The sequence below is a fragment of the Streptopelia decaocto genome (assembly GCF_964273445.1).
Source record: "Streptopelia decaocto genome assembly, chromosome: 5".
Taxonomy (NCBI): domain Eukaryota; kingdom Metazoa; phylum Chordata; class Aves; order Columbiformes; family Columbidae; genus Streptopelia; species Streptopelia decaocto.
The window spans coordinates 46,782,420-46,800,650 of record NC_138659.1 but is presented as its reverse complement, the minus strand read 5'-3'; the positions used below and the strand labels follow the sequence as shown (position 1 = coordinate 46,800,650).

At 38.8% G+C, this 18,231-nt stretch overlaps 1 protein-coding gene across 2 annotated transcripts; it reads right to left on the bottom strand.

Annotated features, from left to right (window-relative positions):
* Nucleotides 1-6,547: 6,547 nt before the first annotated feature.
* Nucleotides 6,548-17,998, bottom strand: GHITM (growth hormone inducible transmembrane protein). 2 transcript variants are annotated; one of them, XM_082052969.1, is made up of 9 exons: nt 17,844-17,998; nt 16,314-16,473; nt 14,471-14,570; nt 13,110-13,221; nt 11,668-11,809; nt 10,529-10,637; nt 9,345-9,533; nt 8,597-8,768; nt 6,548-7,768 (listed from the first exon to the last, which is right to left on the bottom strand). In XM_082052969.1, the coding sequence occupies exons 2-9, from the start codon at nt 16,440-16,442 to the stop codon at nt 7,681-7,683; spliced, it is 1,041 nt and encodes a 346-aa protein (XP_081909095.1). In that variant the 5' UTR covers nt 16,443-16,473; nt 17,844-17,998; the 3' UTR covers nt 6,548-7,680. The 2 variants fall into 2 exon arrangements, with proteins under 2 accessions (XP_081909095.1, XP_081909096.1); XM_082052970.1 differs by having other exon boundaries at nt 17,881-17,979.
* Between the last annotated feature and the right edge of the window lie 233 nt (nt 17,999-18,231).

The window sequence follows — 18,231 nt, the reverse complement described above, 5'->3', positions numbered from 1 at the left end:
CCATTACTACCAATCCACCTCATTCCTGCCTAAGCAATGGTCTGCCCAGAGATAAAGATCACTTTTTCCTCCTGCAGTAGAGTACACATCCTCATCCATCACCATCCTTTCTAAGAAAAAGGATGCCACAAAAAAACCAACCAACCAAAAAAAAAAAACCAAAAAACAAACCCAAACAACAACGACAAAAGCCCAACACCAAAAAGAAACCCCACAACCCGCCCCCAAAAACCAACCACAAGCTGCAAAACCAAACAAAAACAACTGCATTTCTTAAAGCAATATATCCCTTCAGGATTTCCAAAGATCTTGTAAGAGTAACTTATCAGATTCCTCCTCCCACCCTAGACAATATAAGGAAACAAAATTCCAGATATGTTTGCAAATTCCATTTGAGACCCAAGGGAATGAGAAGATATACAAGCTGAGTTGAAATGCAAAAAGTTCACTCTCCTACCATTTATGTCTCTTATGAAGACTGATTCAGACAAAACTTGGGATCTCAATAAAAGCTTTGGCAGAGTTCTCTTATCTCATCAAATTTCTAGCTAAAAGTAAAACCATTGTAGATGAAGTATGTCTTTTTTCTTCCACTCCTTCCTAGTCACATAATTACAATTGAGGTGACCATAAATGCTTCGGGGACGTTGCATTGAAATGGTGCCCACTGAACTAGCTCATGCAAGCTGATAAAAGTAGCTGACACTAAATCAAACAATGAAATATTCTCCTCAGGCAAATGTCTCTCTGTAGGAGCTGACAGGATGAAGTGAAGTTGAAACACATACCACTATAGAAATGGAGACAGCCTTAGCCTCTAAATGGCTTAGTGCAAGTTCTGGACTTCATATGGTCAACTTATTTTGGTTGTTAACACCAGCATATCCACAATGTACAGAAGAACCAGGAAGAGGCCACCATGGCCAAGTAACAGCATTTATACCCACTCAGAAGGACAAACTCCTTCTACTATCCCTCAAACCACCTCCTGTCAGATCAGTACAGACAAGGTTTATCTATGTTTTTACAAAAGAGATTGATATGCAGATCAATGACAAAATCTTTCCAGAAGCCCTAGAGGCTGACAGCTGCACAGTGTTTTCTGCTTTGGAGGCTTGCCAGCTGAATAACTTATCTATTCAGGAAAATTAAGAGCAAGATGCCTGCCCAGACATTTGTCATCGTACCACTTAAAATTTCCTCATACTCAGTTTTCTGGAACTAAGCATTGGGCAACCAGACTACTTGTTTTGTACAAAAGATCCCATATTATTCTTCTTTCATGTTTCTGAAAGAAAGAAGCGCCTTCTCAAACAGCGGCTGAGAGTGAAAGATGAATCTTTGAGAGTCATGGTAAACGGCAAGAGGGATAAGCCCCCCTTTTCAGGTGCCTGTGTTTTTCCCCACTCTGGGGGGAAAAAACTGACATTCAGTGGGAGCAGATCTACTTCCATAATGAGGAGGTTACACAGCTCCTCTCATCACCCTGTCATGGAGGTGTGAGCTCTGGCAGATTTGCTGTCAAAACCAGTTTCCTAAATCACATCTTGCTTGAACTAGAGGACTGGACTACCACAAGAAGAAAATGTTTCCCTCATGCATCACACACTTAGCACTGCATCTAAAACACATGTTTTTGGACAAAAGCGCTGTCTCGTTTCGGTATGCTGTTTAGAAGCCGACGGCTACCAGAAAAACTGTCCGTCACCACATCTAAGGTCTTGAAAGACTACAGAGAGAACATAAATCACAAAGGAAACTAGGGGGAAAGGGGACACATCTGTTATTCCATCTTTCCCAAGTTGTCTGCAGGAAGTAAATTAAAACCAAGCAAAATAAATACAGCTACCAGCCCAACCTTACTAGTGCAAGGCTATCCAGAACAGCAACCTGCGAAGGGACAGAAGAGTGAACACAGAGCTTAGAGACGACAAACACCACACACCGGACTCCCAGGCACATCAGCTGGCTGCTCTGCAGAGGCTTTACCTGCAGGGCACAAACTGAGGAATGGCAGGACACTTGTTGAAAAAGCTTTGTCAATGACGTTTTAAAGCCTGCTCCAGGACACCCTAAGTGATTAGCAACTCACCATAAACTGCTAGGACACCAATAACCTTGGACTTGCTTTTCAATCTGGTCTTTGCTAGTTACTATTCCCCAGGTGCTGTCCTTACTGTGTCTAATATAGTGAGCACAACTACAACCTGCAGATTCTACACCACATACCCTTCCTCTTTGAAAATGGATTCCAGCACATACTGCCAGAGAATGATGTTCGTTAACTTTGTATCCTGAATGTTTTTAATGGTCTCTGCCTTCTCACAGCTCAAAAATTAGTTTCATTTATCTCTAAGTTTAACCAGACCATTTGCTCCAACTGTTTTATTCTCCTTATGGCACAAGCAGCTGCTTCCACCTGGTTAGAAAAAAAAATCTCATACACAAAATGCAGATTCTTTTTAGAATAGCACAAGCTTTTAACAAAATACTAATGAATCTTACAAAACATTAGCATACCGCCTCCAGAAATAATGACTCTATGAAAACTGCAATTTTAAGATTGTGTTATTTCTTTTTGAAGTAAAAAGACACCCTGCAGCATGCCTTAATGTAATGGTAAAGAACAAACTACTTTTTTCAAATTTTTGAGATACTCTTTGTGGCTTTTGAACATAAAGTATTAGTAATGGGAATCTAAGGACGCATCCCTTATTTCCCTTCACAATTCAGAAATACCTCTGCACTCCATTTCTTTCCCAGCCCCCAACTCACCTTAGCAAACACCAAAAGCCTCTTCCAGCTGCAAAGATGTAACACAACATTTGCTGCTCCTTTCATAAAATTAATGCCTTAAAGATCACTGTACAGATGCCTCAAACTTCCAGCTGACAGACTCTGAATCACAGGTTAGCAGGTTGTACAGTAATCTGTGTTTTCATTCCATCTTGTCTCCCAAATGCTCCCCTGACACACATCTGTCTTAGAATTTTATATATTCTTTGACCTTATTTGTTAATTACTTTTTCTTCTTCTGGGTGAGTCTGAAAATGACCCTGGTTCATTGCTTCTAGTCTTCCATTTCCAGTTTGCTGATTTTCTGCCTTCCCACTTCTCCCACTGTATCTCAGGTGGCATTTACAATGAACTTTAGCTAAGTCCCTGAACCACAGGTGCAACCCGAGGAGGAAGGTGGTCCTAGTTTTTTAATTCCTGTGTTTCCTCAAAAAGACTGGACCAAGAGAAGTATCATATTCAAATACAAAGCCTCTTGTTGTCAACAACTGCAAGCACTTTAAAATGAACCAGTTCATTGCATGCTGAAGCAACACTGTTGGTCAAGAAACCAGTTTCTGGCATAGTGCTATTTGTAGTTACTTTTGCTTTCTCTGAGACCCACACATAGTAAGATGTAGACATTAACACCTCATGAATACAGTTAACTTTTCATCATTTAGCTATAGCTTTATTCAGCATGACTGTAGATTAGGGTAGCAGCGAACAATCATTGAAACTTAAAGAACATTTTAAAAACAAGTACCAAGGCCTCATAATTGTCCCGAAGCTGTTTATTTTATTTTCAGGGAATGCTGTGTAATTGTATTGATCGGTATCTCTTTGTATTTGTCACTTTCAGTTGGCTTTTTTTGGTGCAGCTCTTTCTCTCCATTAAACACTCTCTACAACAGAAAGTACTATTCCCACCCAACACCCACATCTGGCCTGCTGCCCAGTGAGATGCCACCAACACATACCACACTCCAGTATGAAAGGGCACACAGGCAAAAATCAAAAGCATTGCTCCAGAAGCAATTCTTGCTGCCTTGGACTATCTGACTAACCTAGAAACATGGCACACAACTTTGTCCACCTTTATTGGTATGAGCTACCAATGTGACTGGATCCACTGCAGCCACCAAACCATAGATTCTCAATTTTACTGTCTGTAAATCGAAAACCAGAAAACCTTTTATACCTCATCCCCACTTTCTTCCCTTGTAATTCACAGATGCAACTGCAGTCCAATAGAGTAAAGTATTTTTGACAGAGTTGCTTCAGCTAACTGATGAAACAGACCCTCAAGTGATTTAGTGATTACTGTGTAATCACTAAACAGACTTGTACATCTCAAGCCTAAAAAAGGCCATTACTTGAACATCCAGCCCAACCTCACGCGTAACTTCTACCAAAACATTGCTCCCAGTAACCACTGCACTACAGCATGGCATGCAAAATTGACTTGAAGACTTCAAGAGAACCACAAGCCCCAGTAACCTGCGGCAAGTTTTGAAGTTTTCTCCCTTGCACTGTGTTCCTGGGTTCTACCTTATTTTATGATGATTTTAATACAGTCCTGTTTCTTGCTAATAAAACCTATGATTCCTTTTTTTTTTTTCCCTGCTGTACTTACACAAATATGTAATTCTCCTGTATTTGTTGCCAGTTAAGCTGTTACCTAATGTTACCTAAGCTGCTTCTCACTAAACAATACTAAATTTTTTAACTCTCACTTGAAAACAAGAAAACTGTGTTTTCTTTAAATACAAGTTAATGTACTAGAAAGAAGAAACCATGCAAATATCTGATCTTGTTTTTGTGACTGATTTACTCTCCCCTCAAAACATAAAAGTAGTTATTTAAAAACACTCAGCGAAATTCTGTAATAATTGTCTCTACCAGAAACCAGTAAGGGAACAGACTTATGTATAACCCTTTTCAACCTGGTTCAACAGTAAATCAAAAGCCTGCAACCTCCCCTACTCCATCTTATGACTTCATAAACAACTGTCAAAACCATGGTGAGTAAGAGCTCCCTTATAGATGGCAAAATCATAGAATCATTTTTGTTGAAAAAGACCTTTAAGATAATTGGGTCCAACCATTAATACTGCCAAGTCCAACTCTAAACCGCATCCCAAAGAACCTCATCCATCCATCTTTTAAACTCCTCCAGGGATGGTGACTCAACCACTTCCCTGGGCAGCCTGTTCCAATGCCTGACAACCCTTTTCATTAAGAATTTTTTCAAGTCAACAAAACAAAGTAAGAACATTCCTTATTCAAAGTTGGGGGGGGAAGGTGGTTTACTCCTCACTTAGTTTTGGATTTCTCTGAGTTTAAACCCACTTAATAACAATTATTTTCCCCTCCTAGTTTACAGAAGCATATGAAACAGGACATTAAGAATTAGAGGGTCTAACCACAACGTTGATCAGCTTTTAGACATCTGAAATTTAGGATACAAAGCATTTGACTTCCTTCTGAGAGTATTTAGTGTTTAGGAGACGAAAACTTGCTTATTGTAACACCACCTTAGTAAGTTCTATTAATAAAACTAAACAATTTCTTAGTTCTAGGAAGTTTTCGCATTCTCTGTTGGCTTTCCAAGAGTAGCCTGACAGTAAGCCGGCACAAGGTCTGAGATGCTCTCCCTGAAAAAATGGGCACCTGTTCTTGTGCCTATCAAATTATCACAGTTAAGATTTTTCACTCCTCCCCAAATTAAAGCTGTCTCAATGAGGACAAATATTAATTCTTCACTTAAGACTTCAAATGTAAAGGAACAACTCTTAACCTTGTTCTTCTCTTTTTGGAGACACAGCACCAAGAGAGTATTTTCCTACTGATGCAAGCTCACCCACAGGAGTCAAGCCACGTATTTCAGAAAGACAGAGCACAAATGAATGCTCATGCTTCCTCGGGCATTATTTGGCCTATTTTTGTCTTAAAGGGTTATCGGACTATCCTGTTGGTCTCACTTTCCATGCAAAGACCTCCCTTAAGTAGGGTGTTGTGTTATACAATTTACTGTTTCAAACAATCCAGGATTCTCCTCCTGTTGGTTCAGAGCCAACCTCTAGATCTTTGTCCTCAGAATCCACATAAAATGAGTTTTACCTGCGTTTTTTTTTTTTTTTATTATTATTACAGGCACAAATACTAGAATTTTGTTGTAAGACAGCTCCCTGTAGATTTCAGAATTTGAGAACACGCACACTGCTATGTTCAGCTACAGCAACAGTATATAGAAATTGATTAACCATGAAATTGCTTAAAAAGATAAACACTCTGAACAGGCTTCATACACTTGACAGGATCCAGAGTTTTCTTCCTCTTAAGTACTACAGAATTTCCTTCAGCTGTAATAGTGCCAGGAACTAGATTGTGCTGTATAATCTCTGGGCACAACAAGGTTCTTCACAATTCACTGTTTCCTCCCTGTGATTGAAGAGATTAAAAATACTACAGTATGTGATAGACATAGAAAGCAGCACTGGCTGCAGTCAGTAGCCAACAGGTTACACTAACAGCACCACCTGAAGAAAGTGTAGATCAGTATCTTCCATCTGGGAGACCTCCCCGAAAAGATGATAGTCAGTGAAACTAGAAAACACCTTAGTAGATTTTCTTCTTTTTTTAAACAGAGTATACACTCTCTTACAAAAGAAGTTGTAGCCAAAAAATATTTAGAGTACTCTTCACAAAGTTATTAGTGCAAAGGTACTAAAATATTTCTATTAACACAGGGAAAGTGAGAATAGTCAACTCATGAGGCTAGAATTTTATTGTTTCGTAAGTCAATACATATACATATTTACTAGAAATTGAAAGTCTGAGTTGTTGACATTAGCTCAAAACTTTCTTGTGCCCAAGAAGTCACCTTCTATTCCAACACATAGCAATAGAATTTGGTAAGTTTCTTAACGTTAAATCAATTTCAAGGATAGGGAACATTTCTTTAAGACCAAGCTAAACATACTAATTTGGAGAAAAGTTGGAAACAGACTAAAATATACAACAGTGTGGTAAACCTATTATACCTGGGTTTACAGCAGGCCATCAATTGCCTCTTCTGTGCTAAGCGTACACACTTAGAAGAAATGAGCACTAGGAGCTCTTCTGAAGGATGGGGCTTTGCCTGCAATATTGAAATTTAGTGACTGGAATAAAGACACACCCCTACTGCTATTCCACAATCTGATAAACATAGTATCAAAAGAACCACATTATTATATGCAGTCAACATTAAAGCTAGGAGTTTTCAGGTGTGCTCCAGAGACTGAAGTTCATACTGGACAAATGCTGCATAGTTTTCTCATCCTGTCTCCTTCATGTTTTTTGGTCACCTCACCTGTCAAATCAAATGCGTTTCTGACAATTGCTTAAACCTCTTTGAAATGTCTGTCAGGGTAGAAGTCACTAATGCATTTAGTGCCATATCCCATTTGTTCAGTTCTTCTTAATGTGTCACTAAAATATCATTTATGCAATCTTAACTGAAAACTGAGGCATTTCAAAAGCATTTCATGAAGTGGCTTCTGTTCCTACCTGCATATGGGATACCAGTTCAGATATTACCCCCTTTACTATGCAGTAACAGTAAAAAAGAGTTGAATTGCTGTCAAACCCATGAAAAAGCAGATAGTGTATCTTACTGATATATTAAAAATAATTTACTTTCACAAAATAATGTACAGTTAGAAGCAGTTCACACTATTTTAAATGCAGAGCTGTAAAGTGTTTGAGGAAAAACTATTAAGTCTGAATCACAGTGCACGGAAACAATATGCTGAAATGCTCTAAACTTCTGACTTGCAGCTAAACTGCTTGTAACAAGAGATTTTTATTTAGTATGTGCAGTAGGTAGGCTGTCAGACAGCTGCAAAGAGGAGTCATGGTTTATTTTCTCCTGCCACCTCCACCACCTGCAAGCATGGTGGCCACCCGAATAAAGATGTTCAGTGTATCTGTGTAGATACCCATGCACCTAGGAAACAGGAAATCAAAGTTAGTATTGTTGAACAGAAACAGTATCATTTGGCATTTTACACCACTATACTTCATTTCCAAAAACCTTCATGAAGCATCTATAACAAAACCCAACTATGACTGCCCTCAGTGTCAAAAAAAACCCTGTATTTTTGTTCTACCATCCCAGGAACTACTCACAGAAGCCTTAACAGACAGTACACTGTTCTCACACAGCAGCCCCCCTGATTTTATGCTATACTTTTATCTGTTTATCTTCAATAATTTTGAAGAAGGTCAGTATTATTCTATTTTAAGAAACCAGAATCAAGGAGGTAAACAAATCACCTAAGATCAGACAGACATTTACCAGGAAGTTACTTGTTAGTCAGACCCGGTCCTTATTGAGTCAATTAATCCTTCCTTCTCCATCTATCACACTGTTGAAGCTTTTTTATTATTAACAAAGACTAGTGAATATTAAGTGATTGTGAAAGAGTTAACATCTTTTGTCTTGGCTGATATTGCCTGATACTTTCAGAAAGCAGCAATAAATTCTCTTAGCAATGTTTTAGGAAACAAAGATATGATTTAGAAAGTATTGCCAGAGGCATGTGATACCACACATTCAATCCCCTTTCTCTCATTTCAGGCAGATGCCTTCAGTTTTAACTCCACTAGCTATTTCCGCTTTGTATTTTTAAACCCTGTGATTCTTCACATTTAACAGCAATATGCTTCAGAACAACAAACAAAAGGTCTGGCTGCTTTAAAAGCATACTTCAATATAGCTTGAAGCAAATTCTTACATAGACACTGGGATTAGCTGTATTAACACAACACTTACGCATTGATTGGATCATATTTTGTTATTCCATAATACGGAATAGTTTCTGCACGCTTGATAACATGCTGCGTATCGTAGAGCAGGAACATGCCAAAGAGCACTAATCCACCATAAACTGCTACCGAATACAAGCCAGCACCAAAAGCAGAAGTAGGGGGCAAGAACATGGATCCTGGAGAAGAATGTAAAATGTTAAAGGAAGTTACTATGTAAATCTGCTACTCTGAGTTGGGTCAAACTTCAGTTACTAGAGCATACATTTTTCAATGAGTACTCAATTCATGGGGCATTATGGATACCAAGAGCTTTAATATACCAGCTGAAGATCTCACATACACAACCTGATCCACTAATTCTGAACACCCTAGAGAATCACATGTACTTTTCTTCATGTGAAAGTACTTCTGCTCCTAGGACTACAACAACGCCTAGAAACTCAAACACATAAGGGAGAAGAACAGTGGATCAGAAACTATGATCATGTTTACTGTCTTCCCCAGTCACTGACTGTACCTAAAAATACAAGCCACCATTATCAGCCATTTATCAGATCAATACTTGCTAGAACTCTAACTTCTGTTTATTTGGAAGAACGAATTTAACAGTATTTTCTACTGTGCTAGAGTTGAAAGGGCTATTTAGGGCAAATCTTAACTGGACAGACTAGTCTGCAATTAAATGTGAGCTGAATCTTAGCTCCTTAAGTTTGTAACCTACTTTATCTGACAGTATTGAAACAAAATTTTACCAATTGAAGAGGCAAGAACAAAGCCTAAGCCTATTCCAAGTGGTCCTCCCATGTTGAGAAATTTTTCACTTGGAGCACACATGGCCACAGTTGAAAGCCCTCCGACGATTCCGGCTGTATACCAGGCAGCTCTGATCAGCAAAGGACCACCCAAGAAGGCTAGAGGGGCCACCACTGCACCCATGACACCTAGCCAAAGGAAAACAAAACATCACCTGTAAGATTTGGAACAGTTCTAGCAAAAACAACACCTACCAAAACAATTTGATTTTCCAGTCAGATAAAATGCTCAAACTAATCCACTTATATGAGAAAACACCAACGCACTTGATCATGTGTCTATCTAGAAGGGAGCCCAGTAAACTGGCAACCTTAAGTTCAATGACCTGCTTTTATCTATTAATAGCTCTGGAAAATTCTTCAGGGAGTTGGTCTTTGAAAGAAAGCTTAATACCAGTCAACATATCGTCTATTCAAAACAGAACTGGTAGGAGATGCAGGACAGATTTCTGTCACAATAAGTAGTTAGACAAGTAAGACAGACTTTTTCTAAAGTGTTGTATGAAACCTCTATCTAATCAGTTAATGTCATATTAGGTTACTTAACTTAATAATAATTATTAAAGTAAACACAATAAACACAATTTCTTCTTGGTAGAAATTCTAGCTCTGGAGAGGCAACTACGATTCCAGGGCCTAACATCCATGTGTCTTTTCCTGAATCATAAATTACTTCTCACAAAACAGTTTTGAAAAATGATCGCCATTGTTATTTGAAGTAGGTATCATTAGTGAAAAAATAATCTGTACTTGCAGCTTTCGTACCTGATGGGAACATGTAGCTAAGAAGCTGCAGTTTAATACTAAAAATCTCATTTTTCTAGTCAGCAAATGCTTTTCTATCTTGTAAAACTAAATAACACTAACTGTAGACAACTGTGCTTACAGAAGCTCTAGTGCCAGAAGGCAGTTATGAAACCAAATATTACCACTGTGGTAAGGACACTTTAAAAAAAAAAAAAAAAAAAATCTTTCTGACATTCAGGAGTTCTCATTGGTCTCTGAAAAATCTTAACTCTCCTATAGCAATATATAAAAGAAAAAACCTTAAAGTTTTGTTGAAGTAAAAAATCTAGTCACACTGAAGCACAAACATCTCTAAAATGAACACTGAAATCACATACCTGAATGCATCATCCAAGCCAGATGTTTAGCTACTGGACTGTCTTCATAGGGTATGGACCTGACCAACATTCCAGCACCAATCATAGCCGCAAAAGTTGCGCCTATTGCCTGTAAAAACAGCATTACAGACCTCAAGTCGGTGTTAGGACATACAGTCTCTGTTCTAACCTCCTAGTCTAAAAATCAATAGTGTAATTCTGAAAACAGAAACCTAGTTCCTAATTGAAGCATGTGTCAATTTTACTCCCGTAAGGTTACAGTCAAATCTTTGCAGATCCCACGTCTCTGTTTTACTCAGTCTTCTAGGAATCTAAGTTTGGTGGTAAGAGGGCAACAATCTCTTGGCTGTGTAAGGTAAGAGAAGGAAAACATATGGTTCCATCCCTTACTGTAATCCTCATTAGCCTGAAATGTTAGCATTATTTTTTTCTTGTACATTTTTCTATCCAAAGTCAATGCTCAGTTCACATACTTTTGCTACCAATGATTTTTAAACCTCACTGCCTCCTCTTAGTGATGATTCCAATCAGAATCCTTCAGCAGCTAGCAAACTGGTCAGAAACATACAACTTTGGTTGATCACCAACAATATATCATTAATCTCTCTAAAATAATGTACTGCTAGCATTTACTTATTACTGTTCCACTACAGATAACACACTGAATATATACTAAGCAGACACATTGTATTAACAGTATCATTTCAACTTTGGCAAACAGGAGACAACTTTCAAGGAGCTATACAGAAGAGCACATGGAGGAGTAAGAATGCATAGGGACCTCAGTTTCCATTTTCAGAAAGCTACAGAAAATAGTATAATTAGCCTTGGCTATTTATGACAGGTTCTTTCTTGCATATGCTTGGTATGGGTATCACAGCACCTTGCTGCTCATGTTATTTGCCCTTGACAAACTCAAAGTACAGAAGCTGTATGTGAGCATGTAATTAGATGCATCAAATCTTACATCACAAAATATCATTAGAATACTGAAGTTGTCTTTATAGGTAAGGACACTAAGGTAAGTGAAGATTTACATTATTTTCATCAAGTTGTTTATGGTTCACATTTTTTATATCATCCATGGCATTTGGAGTCATTTCTCAGCAAACATTTTTATTTTTATAACATAAGCTTACCAGCCAGGAGCCTTTTGTCATGAGGCTCATGAGTGCCGGGGATCTGCTTACTGCTACAGCAGACAGTGCCGTCAAGCCAATGCTTCCCGCAAAGTACATGTAAGTAGAGTGAATTCTGTCTTTCACATACTGCGGCCAGATACTGAAAAATAAGCAGTCATTCATAGCAGTGCAATTAACAGTATCGGAATGAAGACCAAGTATGAACACAATCAGGCTGTTAAATACATTCATAGCTGTGGATATAAGGGAGATTTCATAACAGTGGTGTGGTCTAGCAAGTTCTGCCATGAGTTTACCTTACAACAGGAGGCTGAACTTTTAGATCTTTCCAACCTCATGCTGGTGTAACGTAACATAACTCTCTAGAAACATTACAAATAATGCTAATTATAGCTCAATTCTAAGGAGAAAGAATACATGGGAAATAGAGTAATAAATGCTTTTTAACTATGGAAAAATAGAGAATAGTGTATATATAACAACTCATTTAAGAAAAAAGGGTACAAAATGTGTACTGGGTACTAAGTAGCCTGCTAAGCAGCTCACAAGTTGCTGAGTCACAGTGCACCTGATTATCTGACATCACAAGACACATCATTTTGAGAGCTCTAACAATAGCAACAGAATTAGATGTGAATGAGAAGGTCTGCAATATGATTTGATCATACTACAGACAGGAAACTCTCTCTGCTAACACCAAGCTTAAACATAGTACACACATTTTCTCCCATTTTATTGTTTTGACCCACTACTTTAAGGCTTGTGGAAAAAAAAAAAAAAAAAATCACAGCTTTTCATTGATACAGCTAGCAAGCATTTAATATGAATACAAATGCAAAGTAAAGCAAATGTCTCCAATGTGCTTCTCCCAAGAACATGTTTATGGCTAACTACCTTTTAAGTGTCAGTAACTATATGGTTTTGCCATCACAGTCAGGCTTTTGTTGGCCAAAAAGAAATACACTGAAGTTTTATGCAATATATATTTATTAGAGCAGGGCTTATGCCAAGATAAGCAGTGCATTCAAAGGAGACTTTACTTACAACATGCTGTATTAAAATTTAATGAACAGTCTGAGAGGAACACCAGACAAAGTAGTCTTAACAATATGATTTACACAAGACTACCCTTTATAAATTATCTGTGACACATCTCTTAAGACATATTTATACACTGCTCACAAGTAAATTTCAAATTCAGCAACAGAAAGAAACTCACTTAAGTCAACACCCATTTAAGCTTCGGTAATTTAAATTTTGTTTTCAGTTATACACTTTAAACCCCTGCACAGACAGAAATGAGGGCTTTCTCTTCAGAGCTTAGAAAACATAAGCTGTGTGTACACTGGGTAATATGAGCTAAAGAAGAGATGGATATAAAGAAGAGGGACATTCGCTTAACATACTCTTTACTTAAAACAGTAAGCCATGTTACTTACACAGCTCTTTCAATAGCTCCAATCTCACTGGACATGCCCATTCCATAGTAACAGAGGGCCCCCAGGCCAACAGCAGCCCCTCCGGCAACAATAAATTTCCCCAGGCGATCAGCTGTATAGAGAAAAAAAAAATCCACGCTCTCAGGAATGTTTTTTCTCAGCTAGTTAGTAACATCCTCATGTGAGTTTTGTTGTATCTGTTAGGTTTCTTTCTTAAAAATTCACTTAACTTCAAGTCACTGTATTACCAGTTCTCAACGAGCTGCACATGAAAAGCTCCAGATTCAGCCTACCAACACAATATAACTTCAGAAAGTAGAGTAAGAAGAAACAAGCTAGTAACATGCCAGGTTCATTGACCTTCATTACAGTGACAGGAATTGCATCACAAAACCAGTTAACAGGTTCTCCAACAGAAGAGTTTACCTGTCACCTGAGTATGCCACTTCACTATCCAACTTGCTATAAAAAGTAAAAAAAACCTAGGCATTGTGTCCTTCTCTGTCATTCACCTGCCCCTAATGCTTGCTCCTTCAAGAGCTCTTTGGCAGCAATTAGATCCAAATCAGTTTAAAAAGGGATTTCCAAAGTTCATGGGCAACAATACATGATCTACCATCAGTTTCTTACTGTCCAATTTTTAGATATACTGCCTGTGGGACACATATCAGATTACTGCTACAAACATAGATCATAAAATATTGTTATAACTGAAGTAAGAGCAGCTCAGACCAAATACCTTCATTTGTGCAACTCTCTTTAAGGCTACACTTTCTCCCAACATGTTATAGCCAGGACACCATGTAGCCAATCTACACATACCTCCTTTGTCAGTTCAATGCTATCACAGGACATTTACAATCTGTTCTGCTGAACACTCATCTCAAACAAACCCCTTTATAATGCACTGAAATTACCACACTAAGGTACTAGTAAGTATCCTAGCATACTGCTAAGGCAATGCCTGACGTAACTGTAGCACCAGAGACTTTTTTTTCCCAAACTGTAGAAAAATCCTTACTTTAAACAGTATACAAAGTAGATGTAGCAAAACAAGCACTGGCATATTTTATAAAATCTGCAACTAAATCTCCATTAAGAGACAGTTGGCTTTGACGTAATAGTTCTCAGCTTAAGGCAGAGACAACAATAAATTTCTGTATACTGTGATGCATTTGCAGCTTTAAACTTCACAAGGAAAGACAAACAGAGAAACTGTCTCCAGTTGCTTGAGGGAGACTCCAAAGCAAACTTACATATGAAACAATATTCTCAGTCTCTTTAATGCTTTGAAGGAAACAGACTCCTTCAAGGAAGTGAAGCATCAAAGATTCTCAGTATTTAAAACATAGCTATTCTACCTTTAAGTGCAGTTTCTGCAGATGGCTCAAATGCTGCTTCTTTAATTTCCTGGCCAATTTTTCCACGTCTTACACCCGTTCTTACTCTGGTGGCGTAACACTGTTAGATTCAAAAATAACATAAGAAAGATTTAATGAAATAAAATAGAAAACATTTCTTATCAATTTATTTGCTATGTTTAAAATGGCTACATAGCCTCTTAATAATCTGTGCTTCCCCCCCAAAGACATGAAGCAACTGTGCTCAAGGAAAACAACTAAACATTAAAGTTTAGGAGTCTTTGTGAATAACATACACACATTCTAGAAGTATAGAACCAATACAGTGAATTTCAGAAGCTGAAGTTTCGAGTTATGCTAAAAAGCAAACATTTGCATTTCTTCTACTCTTGTCCCACTGTACTAAACAAGGCAATGAGGTTTTTTTTAATGTAAAAACATATAATATTCTTTACTTTTTTTATTTATATGTAAGAAAAGGATTTAGTCTTCCATGTAAAAACACTCCTTACATAAACACTTCCATATTAAAAAAAATATTCTTACCCAATATTTATATTTTACAGACACTAGAATTAGAAAGGCAGTATAAATTCTGTTTACACATCTGGCCTTGATTTCAAGAAGAAACCTTGAATGAAGGCCTACAGACTTAGGATTTTTAAGGCTGAAAAGCTCCAAACAAAGAGAGCATGGTGCTCAAACTCCTAGTAAGCTACAAGAACAACAAAAATAAACTTAAATATAAGTTCAGAAACAACTTTTGAAGTTTACTTACCATTCTTCACAGAAATTTCTAAATTATTATACAGGTACCTAAGCAACTAAGGGCTTGCTCAAAGCTCTAAGAGTGTTTTAACACTAAAACCTGAAATCCACAAGTGTTGCTACAATCAGTAGTTAGAGCAATAACATTCAGGAAGTTTACCAAAGCATTTTGATTCTGTTGTGTTTTGCATCTAACAACATCTGACCCAAAGATGTAATTATGTAGTATTCCTCACAGAAGAAAAAACAAACAAACAAAAACCAGAAAACACAAACAAAAACCCCAAACAAACCCCACCCCCTGCAACAAAACAAACAAAAAACAAATGAAAAAAACCCCAAACACACAAGAAAACCCCCAACACACCTGCAAACTTAGGATGCTTGAAACAGTTTTCTATGCTTAAGAGAAAAAAACACAAAGGAGGTGAAGAATTTGCTATTGGCACTTTCATCCAGATTATAACAGAAGAACAATGCCTCCTAACAGCTGAGCTACCTGGGCAGAAAGCAGGTCTGAAACTTCGTATCTTAAATACGAATAAACAGACAGTGTCTTAGGACAATGGCAGTCCAGGTTCTAAAACTGCTGGTAAGACCCATGACAGCCCACCATAGTGTTCAGGAATTGCTCCAACCTGGGCTAAAGCTTTAAACACATATTGGGACTTAAGACTTTAAAAAGAAAGTTCAAACTTCACTATAATATTCAAGATTCTTCCTTAGAAACGGGGATCTAGGAGGAGGTCAGACAAGAATTTCTGCTTCTTCTGCCTTACCTAGTAAGCCTTGTCCATCGCCAACTACCTCCCTTTAATTCTTCCTCCCCTCCCCTCAATAATTTCAACAGAAAAATAGTTATTAGAACACAAGATACTACTTCAATTATTCTTAAAAGCCCTGTTACTTCTAATTGAATAGTATTTTTTTCTCCAGCAAATTAGAGCAGGTACCTCGAAAAAGCAGAATTCTCATGATCATTCAAAACAAGTACTTCATGCAAAGTGATTTTTTTGGCCAAACACTCAACCCTTCAAAACATCAGCAGTCACAACCTTTAGGAGAATTACCTTACCTGGCTAGGCTGCCACAGCCTGTATGCCTTTATACTGGAGTTCCTCAAAGCTGGGGAAGCCTGAGTAATGGTGGGGCGGATAGTCTGGCATGATACTGCCCTCAGGCACACCAGCCTTGCAGCCAGCATGGTTGCTTAGATAATTTAATACACTGTGTTCCTGTAAGTACATTAGAAAATACACTTTACTATTTCACTATGTAGTTTTCAGACAGAATACACTTATACTACTTATTCCCAACTATGATGCACCGTGTAGTAGAAGTGGTATTATCACTACAATACTGTAACAACAGCTAGAGCCTCTAAAACATACAGTTTAACCTTGTTCTATTGATACTTGCCTCCTATTTCCATCAGTACCTTATCTCACAAGGTACCTACCTGAAAACAGGACATACCACCTTTTACACATATGAATTACATCAAGACCCTTCATGCACTTATGCTTGAGTTACTTCAGCAACTAACTTCCATTCTGAGAAACAATTTACATAAACTTTCACTAAGTATAAATCCAGTTAGGTAAATAGCATAATATATATGGCAGCAAATGTTTTAGAAATGCATTTTTGTGTTTGCTTGTTTGTTGTGTTTTTATTATTTGAAGAACTAATTAGCTTCATGGACACAACACTCAGTCAAGGTCACATCCCAGAATACAAGTTCAGATCATCTTGTGTGGTTTTGACCAGAGAATATCAACGTGACTCATGGGTGAATCACCAGCAAAAGCAGACCCTAGCCTGTGTATCCTACTGGTACCACAAACAATGCACATGCTGCACATAAAAACACTAAAGTCCTTATAGTTACACATACCTTAATTACAGCTGTATATAACCTCTAATATTACAAGACAACCCAGCTACCAGTACACTTTTTCAGCCATTTATAGATTACATATACAGTGCCCAATACAAGAGCATTCTAAATAAAGGTAACTTTAAGTATACATTAGAAATGAGCACCCGCAATACTGGGTACTTAGTATTAGCTACAGAGAAAATACTCTTGCTACTAGAAAAATCCATTTTGCTTTGAAGCTCAGTTATGAACTCCTGCATTTTATAACTGGAAATACTTTCAGTCACACATCCTGTTTCCACCACTAAATCCCACTCTTCCACTGACATGATACAGCTTGCAGGAACTTACAACGACAACTTTAAGATTTTTTTTTTTCTTTTTTAAACTCATATTTGAAGCAAGACAACTTCAAGCATCAGATTAAGAACAAGGATGAACGACAGCAGTGTTAAAAACAAAAAGCCATCAAGATTCCAGCATGTTAACCGGCAGATACAGCAGTAAGGAAACACTGACAATTCACTGCTGCACCGAAGCACGAGAAGCCCGTTCCAGCGCGGGCAGGGCGCGGCCTGCGCCCACCTCAGGTCTGGGCCACGCCGCAAGCCCTCATTCGCTTTCGGCCCAGGCCTGAACCCTATTCCCGCTCCCACCGGGCCCCCCGCTGCGCCCTAGCGAGGCCCCAGGGGCGCCCCCACAACCCCACCCGCCGCCCCGCACCTGCGTGGCCGCTCCTACGCCGACCCGCCTGACAGGCCTCTCGGGCACTGCGAACGCCAAGCCGGAAATACACCTGAGAAACAGAAGTGACGTCAGGCAGCGCCGCGCGCCCTCGGTGACTGGCTCGCTCACCCCACGTGACCCCAGAGCATGCAGGCCCATTGGCTCGGGGAGGCGGAGTGAGGTGACGCGCTGCAGCCTGTGGGAGGGGCGTGGAGCCATCTTTGAGAAGGGTAAGGAAGCTTCTGGAAGCCCGGTCTGGCAGGGCGCTGCCTGACGCAGCTCTTCGTGCCGCAAGCCGTAAATCAGGCGCTGCCCGCAATGCCGCTGCCGCTCCCGCCGGGAGGCAGAGGGAAGCCGTCCGCTGCGCGAGGCGAACCGCGCTGGT

Bases quoted from the DNA above. Each gene is read 5' to 3' on its own strand.
- GHITM (XM_082052969.1), bottom strand. From the start codon at position 16,442: ATGCTGGCTGCAAGGCTGGTGTGCCTGAGGGCAGTATCATGCCAGACT. The intron at 10,638-11,667 runs GTAAGCTTATGT...CTGTTTTTACAG, and splicing joins TGACAAAAGGCTCCTGGCTG to GCAATAGGCGCAACTTTTGC. The intron at 7,769-8,596 runs GTAAGTGTTGTG...CCTGTTTCCTAG, and splicing joins AAATATGATCCAATCAATGC to GTGCATGGGTATCTACACAG.